This window comes from Myiozetetes cayanensis, unplaced genomic scaffold (genome assembly GCF_022539395.1).
Source record: "Myiozetetes cayanensis isolate MyiCay16 unplaced genomic scaffold, myiCay2020 scf888, whole genome shotgun sequence".
Lineage (NCBI taxonomy): Eukaryota > Metazoa > Chordata > Aves > Passeriformes > Tyrannidae > Myiozetetes > Myiozetetes cayanensis.
Window position 1 is genome coordinate 345 of NW_026088172.1, and position 17,314 is coordinate 17,658.

The following is a 17,314-nucleotide window of genomic DNA, read 5'->3' on the forward strand; positions in this document are numbered from 1 at the left end:
ACCCTCACCTCTGCCCTTGTCCCCACCCCACCTCTGTCCCCATCCCTACCCCGACCTAATCCTGTCCCTGATGTCCCCATCCCTGTCCCCGTCCTTGTTCCTATCCCTGATCCCATCCCATCCCTGTTCCTGCTGTGCCTGTCCCCATCCCTGCTGTCCCCATCCCTGTCCCCATCCCTGCTGTCCCCATCCCTGTCCCCATCCCTGTCGCCATCCCTGCTGTCCCCATCGCTGTCCTTGTCCCATCGCCACTGTCCCCATCCCTGTCCCTGTTGTCCCCATCCCTGTCCCCATCCCCGTCCCTGCTGTCCCCATCCCTGTCCCCATCCCTGCTGTCCCCATCCCTGTCCCCATCCCCACTGTCCCCATCCCTGTCCCCATCCCTGCTGTCCCCATCCCTGTCCCCATTTCCGTCCCTGCTGTCCCCGTCCGCTGTCCCCATCCTTGCTGTCCCCACCCCCGCTGTGGCGTTCCCGTCCGTGTCCCCGCTGTCCCCGCAGGGTGTCCCCAAGCCCTTCACCGAGGTCATCAAGGCGAACATCGGTGACGCCCACGCCATGGGCCAGACCCCCATCACCTTCCTGCGCCAGGTACGACCCCCTGGGTGGGTGGTGGTGGTGGGGACGGGTGGTCCTTTCAGCGCCGCCACCTCCACGTGTGTCACCCCGCGCCATCCCCGCAGGTGACAGCGCTGTGCCTGTGCCCGGAGCTCATGGCCAACCCCGCCATCCCCAGCGACGCCAAGGAGCGGGCGCGGCGGCTCCTGGGGGGCTGCGGCGGGCAGAGCGTGGGTCAGTGCCCCCCTCACCCTCGGCCCCGTCCCCACGGTGCCACCCCGGCCACGCGGCCGCTGTCACCGCGCCGTCCCCTCGCCATCCCCGCAGGTTCGTACAGCGCCAGCCCGGGCGTGGAGCTGGTGCGGGAGGACGTGGCGCGGTACATCGAGCGCCGGGACGGCGTCCCCGCCAGGGCTCAGGACATCTTCCTGTCCACGGGCGCCAGCGATGCCATCGTGGTACGGGGGTGGGGACACGGGCGCGGTGCCACCTCCCCGCTCGGTTCCCACGGCGGGCACCCACAAAGGGACCTTTGTGCGGGGCTGGCGGCGCTCCCGGCGCGGGCGGGGCCGCCCGGGGGGGGCGGTGGCGCGGGGGGTGGCGCGTCCTCGGTGTCCCCGCGCCTCTGCGGGGGCTGTGCCAGCGCTGGGGGTGCCAGCCAAGGGGGGGGATGGACGGTGCTGGCCTCGGCCCCGTGCCCGGCGCTGTGGTCACCGTGTCCCTGGGCCCAGCGTTGTCCCTCCCCGTGGCCGCGGTGTTCCCGTGCCCTCCCTGTCCCCATGGCCATGGTGTCCCTGTGCCATCCCAGTGTCCCCAGAACCCCAATCCCCTCCCTGTCCCCATGGCCACGGTGTCCCTGTGCCATCCCGGTGTCCCTGTGCCATCCCCGTGTCCCTGTGCCATCCCACTGTCCCAGTGCCATCCCGGTGTCCCGTGCCATCCCAGTGTCCCCAGAACCCCAATCCTCTCCCTGTCCCCATGGCCACGGTGTTCCTGTGCCATCCCGGTGTCCCGTGCCATCCCACTGTTCCCAGAACCCCAATCCCCTCCCTGTCCCCATGGCCATGGTGTCCCTGTGCCATCCCAGTGTCCCTGTGCCATCCCAGTGTGCCCAGAACCCCAATCCTCTCCCTGTCCCCATGTCCACGGTGTCCCTGTGCCCATCCTGTCCCCATGGCCACGGTGTCCCTGTGCCATCCCAGTGTCCCCAGAACCCCAATCCCCTCCCTGTCCCCATGGCCACGGTGTCCCTGTGCCCATCCTGTCCCCATGGCCACGGTGTCCTGTGCCATCCCAGTGTCCCTGTGCCATCCCGGTGCCCCTGTGCCATCCCAGTGTCCCCAGAACCCAGATCCCCACCCTGTCCCCTCCCCCACAGCACTGGACCCTCTATCCCAACCCACCCTGTCCTCTCCCTGTCCCCATCCCCACACCAATTGTGTCCCCACGATGTCCCCATGTCCCCTATCTCCACCCCATCCCTGTCCCCTCACCCTCCCCATCCCCCCACTACCATGTCCCCACACTGTCCCCATGTCCCCACACTGTCCCCATGTCCCCATGGCCACGCCAACCCTGTCTCATGAGGTCCCCATCCCCACCCCATCCTGTCCCCTCACCCTCCCCATTCCCCCACTGCCATGTCGCCACACTGTCCCCATGTCCCCACACTGTCCCCATGTCCCCATGGCCACGGCAACCATGTCCCCTCCCCGTCCCCACTCCCACACCCGTGGTGTCCCTACGATATTCCCACAGTGTCCCCATGTCCATGCCCTCTATTTTCCCTCTGTGCTGTCCCCTCCCTGTCCCCACTCCCACACCAGTGGTGTCCCCATGATGTCCCCGTGGTGTCCCCACGATGTCCCCACGCCCATACCCTCTGTCCTAAGCCCCTCTGTCCCCTCTCTGTCCCCACTCCCACACCAGTGATGTCCCCCCACTGTCCCCCCGCTGTCCCCATCCCCACACCACTGGTGTCCCCACACTGTCCCCATGCCCATACCCTCTGTCCTAAGCCCCTCTGTCCCCTCCCTGCCCCCAATCCCACACCAGTGGTGTCCCCCTCCTGTCCCCTCCTGTCCCCACTCCCACACCAGTGGTGTTCCCCCTGATGTCCCCATGCCCACACCCTTTGTGTCCCCCCGCTGTCCCCCCACTGTCCCCATGCCCACTCTGCCATGTCCCCTCGCCGTCCCCATCGCCACTCTACCGTGTCCCCCGCTGTCCCCCGGCTGTCCCCCTGCTGTCCCCCTGCCCCCTGTGCCGTGTCCCCCTGTCGCTGTCCCCACGCCCCCTGTGCCGTGTCCCCGCTGTCCCCTCGCTGTCCCCACGCCCCCTGTGCCGTGTCCCCTGCTGTCCCCCTGCTGTCCCCTGCCCCCTGTGCCGTGTCCCCCACTGTCCCCCGCTGTCCCCTGCCCCCTGTGCCGTGTCCCCACTGTCCCCCTGCCCCTGTGCCGTGTCCCCTCACTGTCCCCACCCCCTGTGCCGTGTCCCCCGCTGTACCCCCGCTGTCCCCTGTGCCGTGTCCCCCACTGTCCCCACACCCCCTGTGCAGTGTCCCCTCGCTGTCCCCCGCTGTCCCCACACCCCCTGTGCCGTGTCCCCCGCTGTCCCCACACCCCCTGTGCAGTGTCCCCTGCTGTCCCCTCGCTGTCCCCACACCCCCTGTGCCGTGTCCTCCACTGTCCCCACACCCCCTGTGCAGTGTCCCTCGCTGTCCCCCGCTGTCCCCTGCCCCCTGTGCCGTGTCCCCCTGCTGTCCCCCCTGCTGTCCGTCCCCTCGCTGTCCCCACACCCCCTGTGCCGTGTCCCCCGCTGTCCCCTCGCTGTCCCCCCGCTGTCCCCACTCTGCCGTGTCCCCGTGCGGTGCCCCGCGTGACGGCAGTGCGTGTGTGCCCACAGAACATGCTGAAGCTGTCCCTCTACCCCCTGTGCTGTGTCCCCGCTGTCCCCTCGCTGTCCCCCCTGCTGTCCCCTGTGCCGTGTCCCTCGCTGTCCCCCCGCTGCCCCCTGTGCCGTGTCCCTCGCTGTCCCCACACCCCCTGTGCCGTGTCCCTGTCCCGTGCCCCGCGTGACGGCGGTGCGTGTGTGCCCACAGAACATGCTGAAGCTGTCCCTCTACCCCCTGTGCCGTGTCCCCTCGCTGTCCCCATGCCCCGTGTGCCGTGTCCCGTGCGGTGCCCCGCGTGACGGCGGTGCGTGTGTTCCCACAGAACATGCTGAAGCTGCTGGTGGCGGGCTCGGGGCAGTCGCGCACGGGGGTGCTGATCCCGATCCCGCAGTACCCGCTGTACTCGGCGGCGCTGGCCGAGCTGGAGGCCGTGCAGGTCAATTATTACCTCAACGAGGAGCGGGGATGGGCCCTCGACGTGGCCGAGCTCAGGAGGGCGCTGGCTGAGGGCAGGAAGCGCTGCTGCCCCCGGGCGCTGTGCATCATCAACCCCGGGAACCCTACAGGTAATGGGATAGGGGATATGGGATATGGGATATGGGATATGGGATACGGGATATGGGATATGGGATATGGGATATGGGATACGGGATATGGGATATGGGATATGGGATATGGGATATGGGCTGGGCACTGTGCATCATCAACCCCGGGAACCCCACAGGTAATGGGATAATGGGATAATGGGATAATGGGAATGGGATATGATATGGGATATGAGATATGGGCTGGGCACTGTGCATCATCAACCCCGGGAATCCCACAGGTAATGGGATAATGGGATAATGGGATATGGGATATGGGATATGGGCACTGCTGCCCCCGGGCGCTGTGCATCATCAACCCCGGGAACCCCACAGGTAATGGGATAATGGGATAATGGGATATGGGATATGGGATATGGGATATGGGATATGGGATGTGGGATATGGGATGTGGGATATGGGATGTGGGATATGGGATGTGGGATATGGGATGTGGGATATGGGATGTGGGATATGGGATGTGGGATATGGGATATGGGATATGGGATGTGGGATATGGGATGTGGGATATGGGATATGGGATATGGGCTGGGGTACTGCTGCCCCCGGGCACTGTGCATCATCAACCCCGGGAATCCTACAGGTAATGGGATATGGGATATGGGATATGGGATATGGGATATGGGATATGGGATATGGGATGTGGGATATGGGATATGGGATATGGGATATGGGAATGGGCACTGTGCATCATCAACCCCGGGAACCCCACAGGTAATGGGGACTGGAAATGGGATAGCAGGAATGGGATATGGGGTACTGGGATAGGGTATGGAGCGGGATTTGTGTTGTGCTGATTGGGAGCCCTGGACTGGACTGGGACTGATAGACTGGGACTGGGAGCTCTAGACTGGGATTGGGAGCCCTAGACTGGGATTGGAAGCCCTACACTGGGATTGGGGGCCCTGGACTGTACTGGGACTGATAGACTGGGATTGGGAGCCCTAGACTGGGATTGGGAGCCCTAGACTGGGATTGGGAGCCCTAGACTGGGATTGGGACCCCTGGGCTGGGCTGGGACTGATAGACTGGGATTGGGACCTCAAACTGGGATTGGGACCCCTAGACTGGGATTGGGAGCCCTGGACTGGGATTGGAACCCCTGTGCTGGGATTGGGGCCCCTGGGCTGGACTGGGACCCCAGTTCCCTGCCTGCACTGGGACCCCTAGACTGGGATTGGGACCCCTGTGCTGGGATTGGGGCCCCTGGGCTGGACTGGGACCCCAGTTCCCTGCCTGCACTGGGACCCCTAGACTGGGATTGGGAGCCCTAGACTGGGATTGGGCCCCTGGGCTGGACTGGGACCCCAGTTCCCTGCCTGCACTGGGACTGATAGACTGGGATTGGGACGCCTGGGCTGAACTGGGACCCCAGTTCCCTGCCTGCACTGGGACTGATAGACTGGGATTGGGACCCCTGGGCTGGACTGGGACCCCTGGGCTGGACTGGGACCCCAGTTCCCTGCCTGGACTGGGACTGATAGAATGGGATTGGGAGCCCTAGACTGGGATTGGGACCCCAAACTGGGATTGGGACCCCAGTTCCCTGCCTACACTGGGACTGATAGACTGGGATTGGGACCCCTGGGCTGGACTGGGACCCCTGGGCTGGACTGAGACCCCTGGGCTGGACTGGGACCCCAGTTCCCTGCCTGGACTGGGACTGATAGACTGGGATTGGGACCCCTGGGCTGGATTGGGACCCCTAGACTGGGATTGGGAGCCCTGGGCTGGACTGGGACCCCTGGACTGGGATTGGGAGCTCTAGACTGGGATTGGGAGCCCTAGACTGGGATTGGGAGCCCTAGACTGGGATTGGGAGCCCTGGACTGGGATTGGGACCCCAAACTGGGACTGGGCCCCCAGTTCCCTGCCTGGACTGGCCCCCCTATCCCAGCATTCCCCCATTCCCACATTCCCGTGTTCCCAGGCCAGGTGCAGAACCGGGAGTGCATCGAGGCCGTCATCAAGTTCGCCCACGAGGAGAAGCTTTTCCTCCTGGCTGACGAGGTGGGATTGGGATCCCTGGGGGTGCCCCCTCTCCCTGGGAGGCTCAGAATTGGGGGTGACACCCCGGGGTGTCCCCCAGGTGTACCAGGACAACGTCTACGCCGAGGGCTCCGCCTTCCACTCCTTCAAGAAGGTGCTGATGCAGCTGGGACCGCCCTACTCGGAGTCGGTGGAGTTGGCCTCCTTCCACTCCGTCTCCAAGGGATACATGGGAGAGTGAGTCCGGGGAATGGGAGGGGTGGGATTGGATTGGATTGGATTGGATTGGATTGGATTGGTTTGGATTGGATTGGATTGGGTTGGATTGGGTTGGATTGGATTGGATTGGATTGGAGCTGCCACCACCCTATGGATTCCTGGGATGGGATGGGATGGGAATGGATTGGATTGGATTGGATTGGGTTGGATTGGATTGGTTTGGATTGGATTGGATTAGGTTGGATTGGGTTGGATTGGATTGGATTGGATTGGATCCCCTGGGATGGGATTGGATTGGATTGGATGGAATTCAATTGGATTGGATTGGATTGGATTGGATTGGATTGGATTGGATTCGATTGGATTGGATTGGATTGGATTGGATTGGATTGGAGCTGCCACCACCCCATGTGCACCCTGGGATGGGATTGGATTGGATTGGATTGGATTGGATTGGATTCGATTGGATTGGATTGGATTGGATTGGAGCTGCCACCACCCAGGGATCCCTGAGATGGGATTGGATTGGATTGGATTGGATTGGATTGGATTGGATTGGATTGGATTGGGTTGGATAGGGTTGGGTTGGATTGGAGCTGCCACCACCCATGGATCCCATGGGATTGGATTGGATTGGATTGGATTGGATTGGATTGGATTGGATTGGATTGGATTGGATTGGATTGGGTTGGATTGGATTGGATTGGATTGGATTGGATTGGATTGGATTGGATTGGTTTGGAGCTGCCACCACCTCTTGGATCCCATGGGATGGGATTGGATTGGGTTGGATTGGATTGGATTGGATTGGATTGGTTTGGAGCTGCCACCACCTCTTGGATCCCCTGGGATGGGATTGGATTGGATTGGATTGGGTTGGATTGGATTGGATTGGATTGGATTGGATTGGATTGGATTGGATTGGATTGGAGCTGCCACCACCCCATGGATCCCCTGGGATGGGATTGGGGATGGAGATGCCACCACCCCATGGATGCCACATCCCCTCCATGAATCCCACATGGAAGTTGCCACTCGTAGATTCCCATCCCAGACCCCCATCCCTGGACCTTCATCCCTGGCTCCCCTCCATGTGTCCCACCTGGAGGTTCCCATCCATGGATTCCCCTCCCAGATCCCCATCCCTGGACCTTCATCCATGGATTCCCCTCCCAGACTCCCCATCCATGAGTCCCATCCTTGAGTCCTTCCTTGTAGGTTCCTCTCCATGGATTCCCATCCACGGATTCCCCTCCCAGACCCCCATCCCTGGACCTTCATCCATGGATTCCCTCCATGGGTTCCCATCCCTGGACCTTCATCCATGGGTTCCCATCCATGGACCTTCATCCCTGGCTCCCCTCCATGGATCTCTTCCATGGATTCCCCTCCCAGACCCCCATCCCTGGCTCCCCTCCACGAGTCCCTGTCCGTGGGTTCCCACCCATGACTGCCCATCCCGGGGTTCCAGCAGGGTCCTCATCCCTGTTCCCATCCCCATCCCAATCCCAATCCCAATCCCAGGTAGGGGCTGTGGGGCAGGTACATGGAGGTGGTGAACCTGTTCCCATCCCAATCCCAATCCCAATCCCAATGCCAGGTGTGGACTGAGGGGGGGGTACATGGAGGTGGTGAACCTGTTCCCATCCCAATCCCAATCCCAATCCCAATGCCAGGTGTGGACTGAGGGGTGGGTACATGGAGGTGGTGAACCTGTTCCCATCCCAATCCCAATCCCAATCCCAATCCCAATCCCAATCCCAGGTGTGGACTGAGGGGGGGGTACATGGAGGTGGTGAACCTGTTCCCATCCCAATCCCAATCCCAATCCCAATCCCAGGTGTGGACTGAGGGTGGGTACATGGAGGTGGTGAACCTGTTCCCATCCCCATCCCAATCCCAATCCCAATCCCAGGTGTGGACTGAGGGGGGGGTACATGGAGGTGGTGAACCTGTTCCCATCCCAATCCCAATCCCAATCCTGATCCCAATCCCAGGTGTGGACTGAGGGGTGGGTACATGGAGGTGGTGAACCTGTTCCCATCCCAATCCCAATCCCAATCCCGATCCCAGGTGTGGACTGAGGGGTGGGTACATGGAGGTGGTGAACCTGTTCCCATCCCAATCCCAATCCCAATCCCAATCCCAGGTGTGGACTGAGGGTGGGTACATGGAGGTGGTGAACCTGTTCCCATCCCAATCCCAATCCCAATCCCAATCCCAGGTGTGGACTGAGGGGGGTACATGGAGGTGGTGAACCTGTTCCCATCCCAATCCCAATCCCAATCCCAATCCCAATCCCAGGTGTGGTCTGAGGGGGGGTACATGGAGGTGGTGAACCTGTTCCCATCCCCATCCCAATCCCAATCCCAATCCCAGGTGTGGATTGAGGGGTGGGTACATGGAGGTGGTGAACCTGTTCCCATCTCAATCCCAATCCCGATCCCAATCCCAATCCCAGGTGTGGATTGAGGGGTGGGTACATGGAGGTGGTGAACCTGTTCCCATCCCAATCCCAATCCCAATCCCAATCCCAATCCCAATCCCAATCCCAATCCCAGGTGTGGACTGAGGGGGGGGTACATGGAGGTGGTGAACCTGTTCCCATCCCAATCCCAATCCCAATCCCAATCCCAATCCCAGGTGTGGTCTGAGGGGGGGGTACATGGAGGTGGTGAACCTGTTCCCATCTCAATCCCAATCCCGATCCCAATCCCAATCCCAGGTGTGGACTGAGGGGGGGTACATGGAGGTGGTGAACCTGTTCCCATCCCAATCCCAATCCCAATCCCAATCCCAATCCCCATCCCAGGTGTGGACTGAGGGGGGGTACATGGAGGTGGTGAACCTGTTCCCATCCCAATCCCAATCCCAATCCCAATCCCAATCCCAGGTGTGGTCTGAGGGGGGGGTACATGGAGGTGGTGAACCTGTTCCCATCCCCATCCCAATCCCAATCCCAATCCCAGGTGTGGTCTGAGGGGGGGGTACATGGAGGTGGTGAACCTGTTCCCATCCCAATCCCAATCCCAATCCTGATCCCGGTGTGTCCGTAGGTGTGGACTGAGGGGTGGGTACATGGAGGTGGTGAACCTGTTCCCATCCCAATCCCAATCCCAATCCTGATCCCAATCCCAGGTGTGGTCTGAGGGGTGGGTACATGGAGGTGGTGAACCTGTTCCCATCCCAATCCTGATCCCGGTGGTGGTCCCTGTGTCCATAGGTGTGGACTGAGGGGGGGGTACATGGAGGTGGTGAACCTGTTCCAATCCCAATCCCGGTGTGTCCATAGGTGTGGGCTGAGGGGGGTACATGGAGGTGGTGAACCTGGACCCTGCAGTGAAGGACCAGCTGGCCAAGCTGGTGTCCGTGCGGCTCTGCCCCCCCGTGCCCGGGCAGGTGGTCCTGGACGTGGTCATGGACCCCCCCCAGCCCGGGGACCCTTCCTACGAGAGATTCCACGCGGTACCCACGGGGTTGGGATGGGATAACGGGGGAGGATGGGGTGGGATATTTGGGATGGGATGGGATGGGATGGGATATTTGGGATGGGATGGGATATTTGGGATGGGATGGGATGGGATGGGATGGGATATTTGGGATGGGATGGGATGGGATATTTGGGATGGGATGGGATGGGATGGGATGGGATGGGATATTTGGGATGGGATGGGATGGGATATTTGGGATGGGATGGGATGGGAGGAGGGAGGGAGGAGGGGAGGAGGAGAGGGAGGACAGGATGGGTTGGGATGGAATTGAGGATGGGCTGGGCTGGGCTGGGGCTGGGCTGGGGCTGGGCTGAACTGGGCTGGGGATGTGTTGGGCTGGGTTGAACTGGGCTGGGCTGGGCTGGGGCTGGGCTGAACTGGTCTGGATTGGGCTGGGTTAGGATGGGCTGGGGATGGGTTGGGATGAGCTGAACTGGTCTGGGGTGGGCTGGGCTGGGTTGAACTGGGCTTGGCTGGGCTGGGGCTGGGCCGGGCTGGGCTGGGCTGGACTGGGCTGGATTGGGCTGGGCTGGATTGGGCTGAGCTGAACTGGGCTGGGGTGGTCTGGGCTGTGCTGGGCTGTGCTGTGCTGGATTGGGCTGGGCTGGGCTGAGCTGGACTGGGATGGACTGGGCTGGGCTGGGCTGAACTGGGCTGGGCTGGGCTGGGCTGGGGATGGGTTGGGCTGGGCTGGGCTGAACTGGGCTGGGCTGGGCTGGGGCTGGGCTGGGATGAGCTGAACTGGTCTGGATTGGGCTGGGTTAGGATGGGCTGGGGATGGGTTGGGATGAGCTGAACTGGTCTGGGGTTGGTCTGGGCTGAACTGGTCTGGGCTGGGCTGAACTGGTCTGGGGTGGTCTGAGCTGGGCTGGGCTGGGCTGGACTGGGCTGGGCTGGGCTGAGCTGGGCTGGGCTGGGGATGGGCTGGGCTGGACTGGGCTGGGAGCTGGGCTGGACTGGGCTGGACTGGGCTGGGCTGAACTGGGCTGGGTTAGGATGGGCTGGGGATGGGTTGGGATGAGCTGAACTGGGCTGGGGTGGTCTGGGCTGTGCTGGGTTGAACTGGGCTGGGATGAGCTGAACTGGTCTGGGGTGGTCTGGGATGGGCTGGGTTGGGCTGGGTTGGTCTGGGCTGGGCTGGGCTGGGCTGGGCTGGGGATGGGTTGGGATGAGCTGAACTGGGCTGGGCTGGGGCTAGGTTGGGATGGGCTGGGCTGGACTGGGATGAGCTGGGGATGGGTTGGGATGAGCTGAACTGAGCTGGGCTGGGGATGGGTTGGGATGAGCTGAACTGGGCTGGGGTGGTCTGGGCTGTGCTGGGTTGAACTGGGCTGGGATGAGCTGAACTGGTCTGGGGTGGTCTGGGATGGGCTGGGTTGGGCTGGGCTGGGCTGGGCTGGGCTGGGCTGGGCTGGGATGAGCTGAACTGGGCTGGGTTGGTCTGGGCTGGGATGGGCTGGGCTGGGGATGGGTTGGGATGAGCTGAACTGGGCTGGGCTGGGGCTGGGTTGGGATGGCTGAACTGGGCTGAGCTGAACTGGGATGGGTTGAGCTGAACTGGGCTGGATTATGGGCTGGGCTGGGCTGATGGGCTGGGATGAGCTGAACTGGTCTGGGGGGTCTGGAGCTGGGCTGAGCTGAGCTGGGCTGGGCTGGCTGGGCTGGGATGAGCTGAACTGAGCTGCTGGGCTGGACTGGGCTGGACTGGGCATGAGCTGGACTGGGCTGGGTTGGGATGGCTGAACTGGGCTGGGCTGGGCTGGGCTGGGCTGGGCTGGGCTGGACTGGGATGAGCTGGACTGGGCTGGACTGGAGCTGGGCTGGGATGGGCTGAGCTGAACTGGGCTGGGGCTGGGCTGGGCTGAGCTGAACTGGGCTGGAGAGCTGAGTCTGGATGGCTGGAGACTGGGCTGGAGTTGGACTGGGCTGGACTGGGCTGGGCTGGGATGAGCTGAACTGGGCTGGTGCTGTGGGATGGGCTGGGCTGGACTGGGAGGCTGAACTGGGCTGGTGGCTGTGTCCAGGATGAGACTGGCGGTGCTGAGAGCTGAACTGGATGGGCTGGGCTGGGCTGGGCTGAACTGGGCTGGGCTGGGGATGGGTTGGGATGAGCTGAACTGGTCTGGGGTGTTCTGGGCTGAACTGGGCTGAGCTGGGACTGGCTGGCGTGTCCCAGGAGAAGCTGGTGCTGGGCTGAACTGGGCTGGGCTGGGCTGAGCTGAACTGGGCTGGGGTTGGACTGGGCTGGGCTGGGCTGGGCTGGGCTGTGCTGGGAGGGCTCTGGTCCCCCTGGGACGTGGCTGTGCCCGTGTGCCACAGGAGAAGACGGCGGTGCTGAGCGCCCTGAACTGGGCTGGGCTGGGCTGAGCTGAACTGGGCTGGGGATGGGCTGGGCTGTGCTGGGCTGTACTGGGGTGCTCTGGGCTGAACTGGGCTGTGCTGGGAGGGTCGTGTTCCCCGTGGGACGTGGCTGTGCCCGTGTCCCCCAGGAGAAGACGGCGGTGCTGAGCGCCCTGAACTGGGCTGGGCTGGGCTGAGCTGAGCTGAACTGGGCTGGGCTGGGGATGGATTGGGATGAGCTGAACTGGTCTGGGGTGCTCTGGGCTGAACTGGGCTGTGCTGGGAGGGGTCTGTTCCCGGTGGGACGTGGCTGTGCTGGTGTCCCACAGGAGAAGACGGCGGTGCTGAGCGCCCTGAACTGGGCTGAGCTGAACTGGGCTGAGCTGAACTGGGCTGGGGATGGGCTGGGCTGTGCTGGGAGGGTCCTGTTCCCCGTGGGACGTGGCTGTGCCGGTGTGCCACAGGAGAAGACGGCAGTGCTGAGCGCCCTGAACTGGGATGGGTTGGGATGAGCTGAACTGGGCTGAGCTGAACTGGTCTGGGGTGGTCTGGGCTGAACTGGTCTGTGCTGGGAGGGCTGTGTTCCCCGTGGGACGTGGCTGTGCCCGTGTGCCACAGGAGAAGACGGCGGTGCTGAGCGCCCTGAACTGGGATGGGCTGGGCTGGGCTGAGCTGAACTGGGCTGAGTTGGGCTGGGCTGAGCTGAACTGGTCTGGGGTGTTCTGGGCTGAACTGGTCTGTGCTGGGAGGGCTGTGTTCCCCGTGGGACGTGGCTGTGCCGGTGTCCCACAGGAGAAGACGGCGGTGCTGAGCGCCCTGGCGCAGAAGGCGCAGATGACGCAGGAGATCTTCAACAAGACCCCCGGGATCCACTGCAACCCCGTGCAGGGCGCCATGTACTCCTTCCCTCGCATCGACATCCCGCCCAAGGCTGTGGCGGCCGCCAAGGTATCGACCGGGATACGGAACGGGATATAGATCCAGATATAGATATAGATATAGATCCAACTCCTTCCCTCGCATCGACATCCCCCCCAAGGCTGTGGCGGCCGCCAAGGTACGGAACGGGATACGGAACGGGATACAGATCCAGATATAGATATAGATATAGATATAGATATAGATATAGATGATATAGATATAGATATATATATAGATATAGATATAGATATAGATATAGATATAGATCCAACTCCTTCCCTCGCATCGACATCCCGCCCAGGGCTGTGGCGGCCGCCAAGGTACGGAACGGGATACGGACCGGGATATAAACTGGGATACGGAACGGGATACCGACCGGGATATAGATCCAACCTGGGATACAGAACGGGATATGGACCGGGATAGAGACCAGGATACAGACCGGGATACAGAACGGGATATGGACCGGGATAGAGACTGGGATATAGACTGGGATATAGACCGGGATATAGACCGGGATACAGAACGGGATATGGACTGGGATACAGACCGGGATACGGAATGGGATACGGAACGGGATACCGACCGGGATATAGATCCAACCTGGGATACTGACTGGGATACAACTCGGGATACAGACCAGGATACAGCCCAGGATACTGACTGGGATACGGACTGGAATACCGACCGGGATACGGACCGGGATACGGACCGGGATATAAACTGGGATACGGACCGGGATACAGAACGGGATAGAGACTGGGATACAGACCGGGATACAGACCGGGATACAGAATGGGATACAGAACAGGATACAGACCGGGATAGGATACAGACTGGGATCTGTGGGAATGGATGGGATACAGACTGGGATACAACCTGGGATAGAGACTGGGATATAGACCGGGATACAACTCGGGATACAGACCGGGATACGGACTGGGATATAAACTGGGATACAGACTGGGATACGGACCGGGATACAGAATGGGATACAGAACGGGATACGGAACGGGATATAGATCCAACCTGGGATACAGCCTGGGATACAGACCGGGATATGGAATGGGATACGGACCGGGATACAGATCCGACCTGGGATAGAGACTGGGATACAGATCCAACCGTGATACAGAATGGGATACAGACTGGGATACAGACTGGGATATAGACTGGGATACAGACTGGGATCTGTGGGAATGGATGGGAGACAGTCTGGGATATAGACTGGGATACAGACTGGGATATGGACTGGGATACAGACTGGGATACAGACTGGGATAGACTGGGATAGACTGGGATACAGACTGGGATATAGACTGGGATAGACTGGAATACAGAATGGGATATGGACCGGGATACAGACTGGGATATAGACTGAGATAGATTGGGATATAGACTGGGATATAGACTGGGATATAGACTGGGATATAGACTGGGATAGACTGGGATAGACTGGGATATAGACTGGGATAGACTGGGATATAGACTGGGATACAGACTGGGATAGACTGGGATATAGACTGGGATAGACTGGGATATAGACTGGGATATAGACTGGGATAGACTGGGATATAGACTGGGATATAGACTGGGATATAGACTGGGATACAGACTGGGATAGACTGGGATATAGACTGGGATAGACTGGGATACAGACTGGGATATAGACTGGGATAGACTGGGATAGAGACTGGGATACGGACTGGGATACGGACTGGGATATAGACTGGGATAGACTGGGATATAGACTGGGATCCATGGGGATGGATGGGATTTGTCCTGGGATCCATGGGGTTCTATGGGATCAATCCTGCTCCATGTGGGACCAATCCTGATCCATGTGGGAGTGTCCAGGATCAATCCTGCTCCATGTGGGAGTGTCCAGGATCAATCCTGCTCCATGTGGGAGTGTCCAGGATCAATCCTGCTCCATGTGGGATCAATCCTGACCCATGTGGGACCGACCAGGATCAATCCTGCTCCATGTGGGAGTGTCCAGGATCAATCCTGCTCCATGTGGGACCAATCCTGATCCATGTGGGAGTGTCCAGGATCAATCCTGCTCCATGTGGGAGTGTCCAGGATCAATCCTGGCCCATGTGGGATTGGGTGGGATCAATCCTGATCCATGTGGGACTGGGTGGGCCCAATCCTGCTCCATGGACAGGATCCATCCCGGGATCCCTGAGTGTCCAGCTGGGATGAACACTGGAGCCCCTCGCCCCTACAAGGGGCTGATCCTTCTCCCCCTTCCCGTGGTGCTGAGCCCAAATCCATCCCCATTCCCTGGGCAGGCTCAGAACCAGGCCCCTGACATGTTCTTCTGCATGAGGCTGCTGGAGGAGACCGGAATCTGCGTCGTGCCCGGCAGCGGCTTCGGCCAGAGAGAGGGCACCTTCCACTTCCGGTCAGTGCCGGGGATCCCCCGCCCCAAACACACCCTTCTTGTCCCAAAAAAACCTTCCTCATCCCCAAAAAACACTCCTTGTCCCAAAAAACCCTTCCTATCCCAAAAAAACCCTTCCCATTCCAAAAAAACCCTCCCCATCCTAAAATCATCCTCCCCATCCCCAAAACCCCATCCCCATCCCAAAAAACCGCTCCCCATCCTAAAATCATCCTCCCCATCCCAAAAACACCCTCCCCATCCCAAAAAAACTCTTCCCATCCCAAAAAAACCCTTCCCATCCCAAAAAAACCCTTCCCATCCTAAAAACACCCTTCCTATCCCAAAAAACCTCTCCCCATCCCAAAAAAACTCTCTCAATCCCAAAAAACCTCTCCCCATCCTAAAATCACCCTCTTCATCCCAAAAAACCCCTCCCCATCCTAAAATCACCCTCCTCATCCCAAAAAACCCCTTCCTATCCAAAAAAAACCCTTCCTATCCCAAAAACACCCTCCTCGTCCCAAAAAAAACCTTCCCATCCCAAAAAACCTCTCCCCATCCCAAAAAAACCCTCCTCGTCCCAAAAAAACCCTTCCCGTCCCAAAAAAACCCTCCCCATCCCAAAAATCCCCTCCCCATCCCAAAAAACTTCTCCAAAACACAAAAACCCCCTCCCCATCCCAAAAACCTCTCCCCATCCCAAAAACCCCCTCCCTGTCCCAAATACCTCCTCCCCGTCCCAAAAACCCCCTCCCCATCCCAAAAAACCACTCCCCATCCCAAAAACACCCTTCCCATCCCAAAAAAACACTTCCCATCCCAAAAACACCCTTCCCATCCCAAAAAAACCCTTCCTATCCCAAAAACACCCTTCCCATTCCAAAAAACCTCTCCCCATCCCAAAAAAACACTTCCCATCCCAAAAACACCCTTCCCATCCCAAAAAAACCCTTCCTATCCCAAAAAAACCCTCCCCATCCCGAAAAAACACTCCCCATCCCAAAAAAACCCTTCCCATCCCAAAAAAACTCTCCCCATACAAAAAAACCTCTCCCCATCCCAAAATCCCCTTCCCCATCCCAAAAAACCTCTCCAAAACACAAAAACCTCTTCCCATCCCAAAAAAAATCTCCCCATCCCAAAAACACCCTCCCCATCCCAAAACCCCCCTCCCCATCCCAAAACCCCCTCCCCATCCTAAAAACCCCTCCCCATCCCAAAAACCCCTCCCCATCCCAAAAACCCTCCCCATCCCAAAATCACCTCCCCATCCCAAAACCTCTCCAAACCCAAAACCCCCTTCCCATCCCAAAAACCTCTCCCCATCCCAAAAACCCCCTCCCCGTCCCAAAACCCCCTCCCCATCCCAAAAACCCCCTCCCCATCCCAAAAACCTCTCCCCATCCCAAAAACCCACCCCAAAATCCCTCCCCATCCCAAAAAACCTCTCCCATCCCAAAAACCTCTCCCCATCCCAAAAACCCCCTCCCCATCCCAAAAACAACCTCCCTGTCCCAAAAACCCCCTCCCCATCCCAAAAAAACCCTTCCCATCCCAAAAAAACCGCTCCCCATCCCGAAAAAACCCTTCCCATCCCAAAAACACCCTCCCCATCCCAAAAACCCCTCCCCATCCCAAAAACACCCTCCCCATCCCAAAAACACCCTCCCCATCCCAAAAAACCCTTCCCATCCCAAAAACCCCTCCCCATCCCAAAACCCCCTCCCCATCCCAAAAACCCCCTCCCCATCCCAAAAACCCCTCTCCATCCCAAAAACCTCCTCTCCATCCCAAAAAAACCCTTGCCATCCTAAAATCATCCTCTCCATCCCAAAACACCCTCCTCATCCCCAAAAAACCCTTCCCATCCCAAAAACCTCTCCCCATCCTAAAATCCCTCCCCATCC

The 17,314-nt window shown here is 60.0% G+C and overlaps 1 protein-coding gene across 1 annotated transcript; it reads left to right on the forward strand.

Annotated features, from left to right (window-relative positions):
- Nucleotides 1-435: 435 nt before the first annotated feature.
- On the forward strand, nt 436-12,135 carry LOC126652468 (alanine aminotransferase 1-like). Its single transcript, XM_050339221.1, has 9 exons — nt 436-590; nt 683-791; nt 885-1,015; nt 3,773-4,016; nt 5,986-6,065; nt 6,145-6,281; nt 9,487-9,514; nt 9,582-9,728; nt 12,074-12,135. The coding sequence occupies exons 1-9, from the start codon at nt 558-560 to the stop codon at nt 12,119-12,121; spliced, it is 957 nt and encodes a 318-aa protein (XP_050195178.1). The 5' UTR covers nt 436-557; the 3' UTR covers nt 12,122-12,135.
- The last annotated feature ends 5,179 nt before the right edge of the window (nt 12,136-17,314 follow it).

Excerpts from the sequence above, each read along its gene's own strand:
- LOC126652468 (XM_050339221.1), top strand. The coding sequence starts at position 558 with ATGGGCCAGACCCCCATCACCTTCCTGCGCCAG. Across the intron at positions 1,016-3,772 it reads GCGCCAGCGATGCCATCGTG|AACATGCTGAAGCTGCTGGT; the intron begins GTACGGGGGTGG and ends GTGTTCCCACAG. Across the intron at positions 4,017-5,985 it reads CAACCCCGGGAACCCTACAG|GCCAGGTGCAGAACCGGGAG; the intron begins GTAATGGGATAG and ends CCGTGTTCCCAG.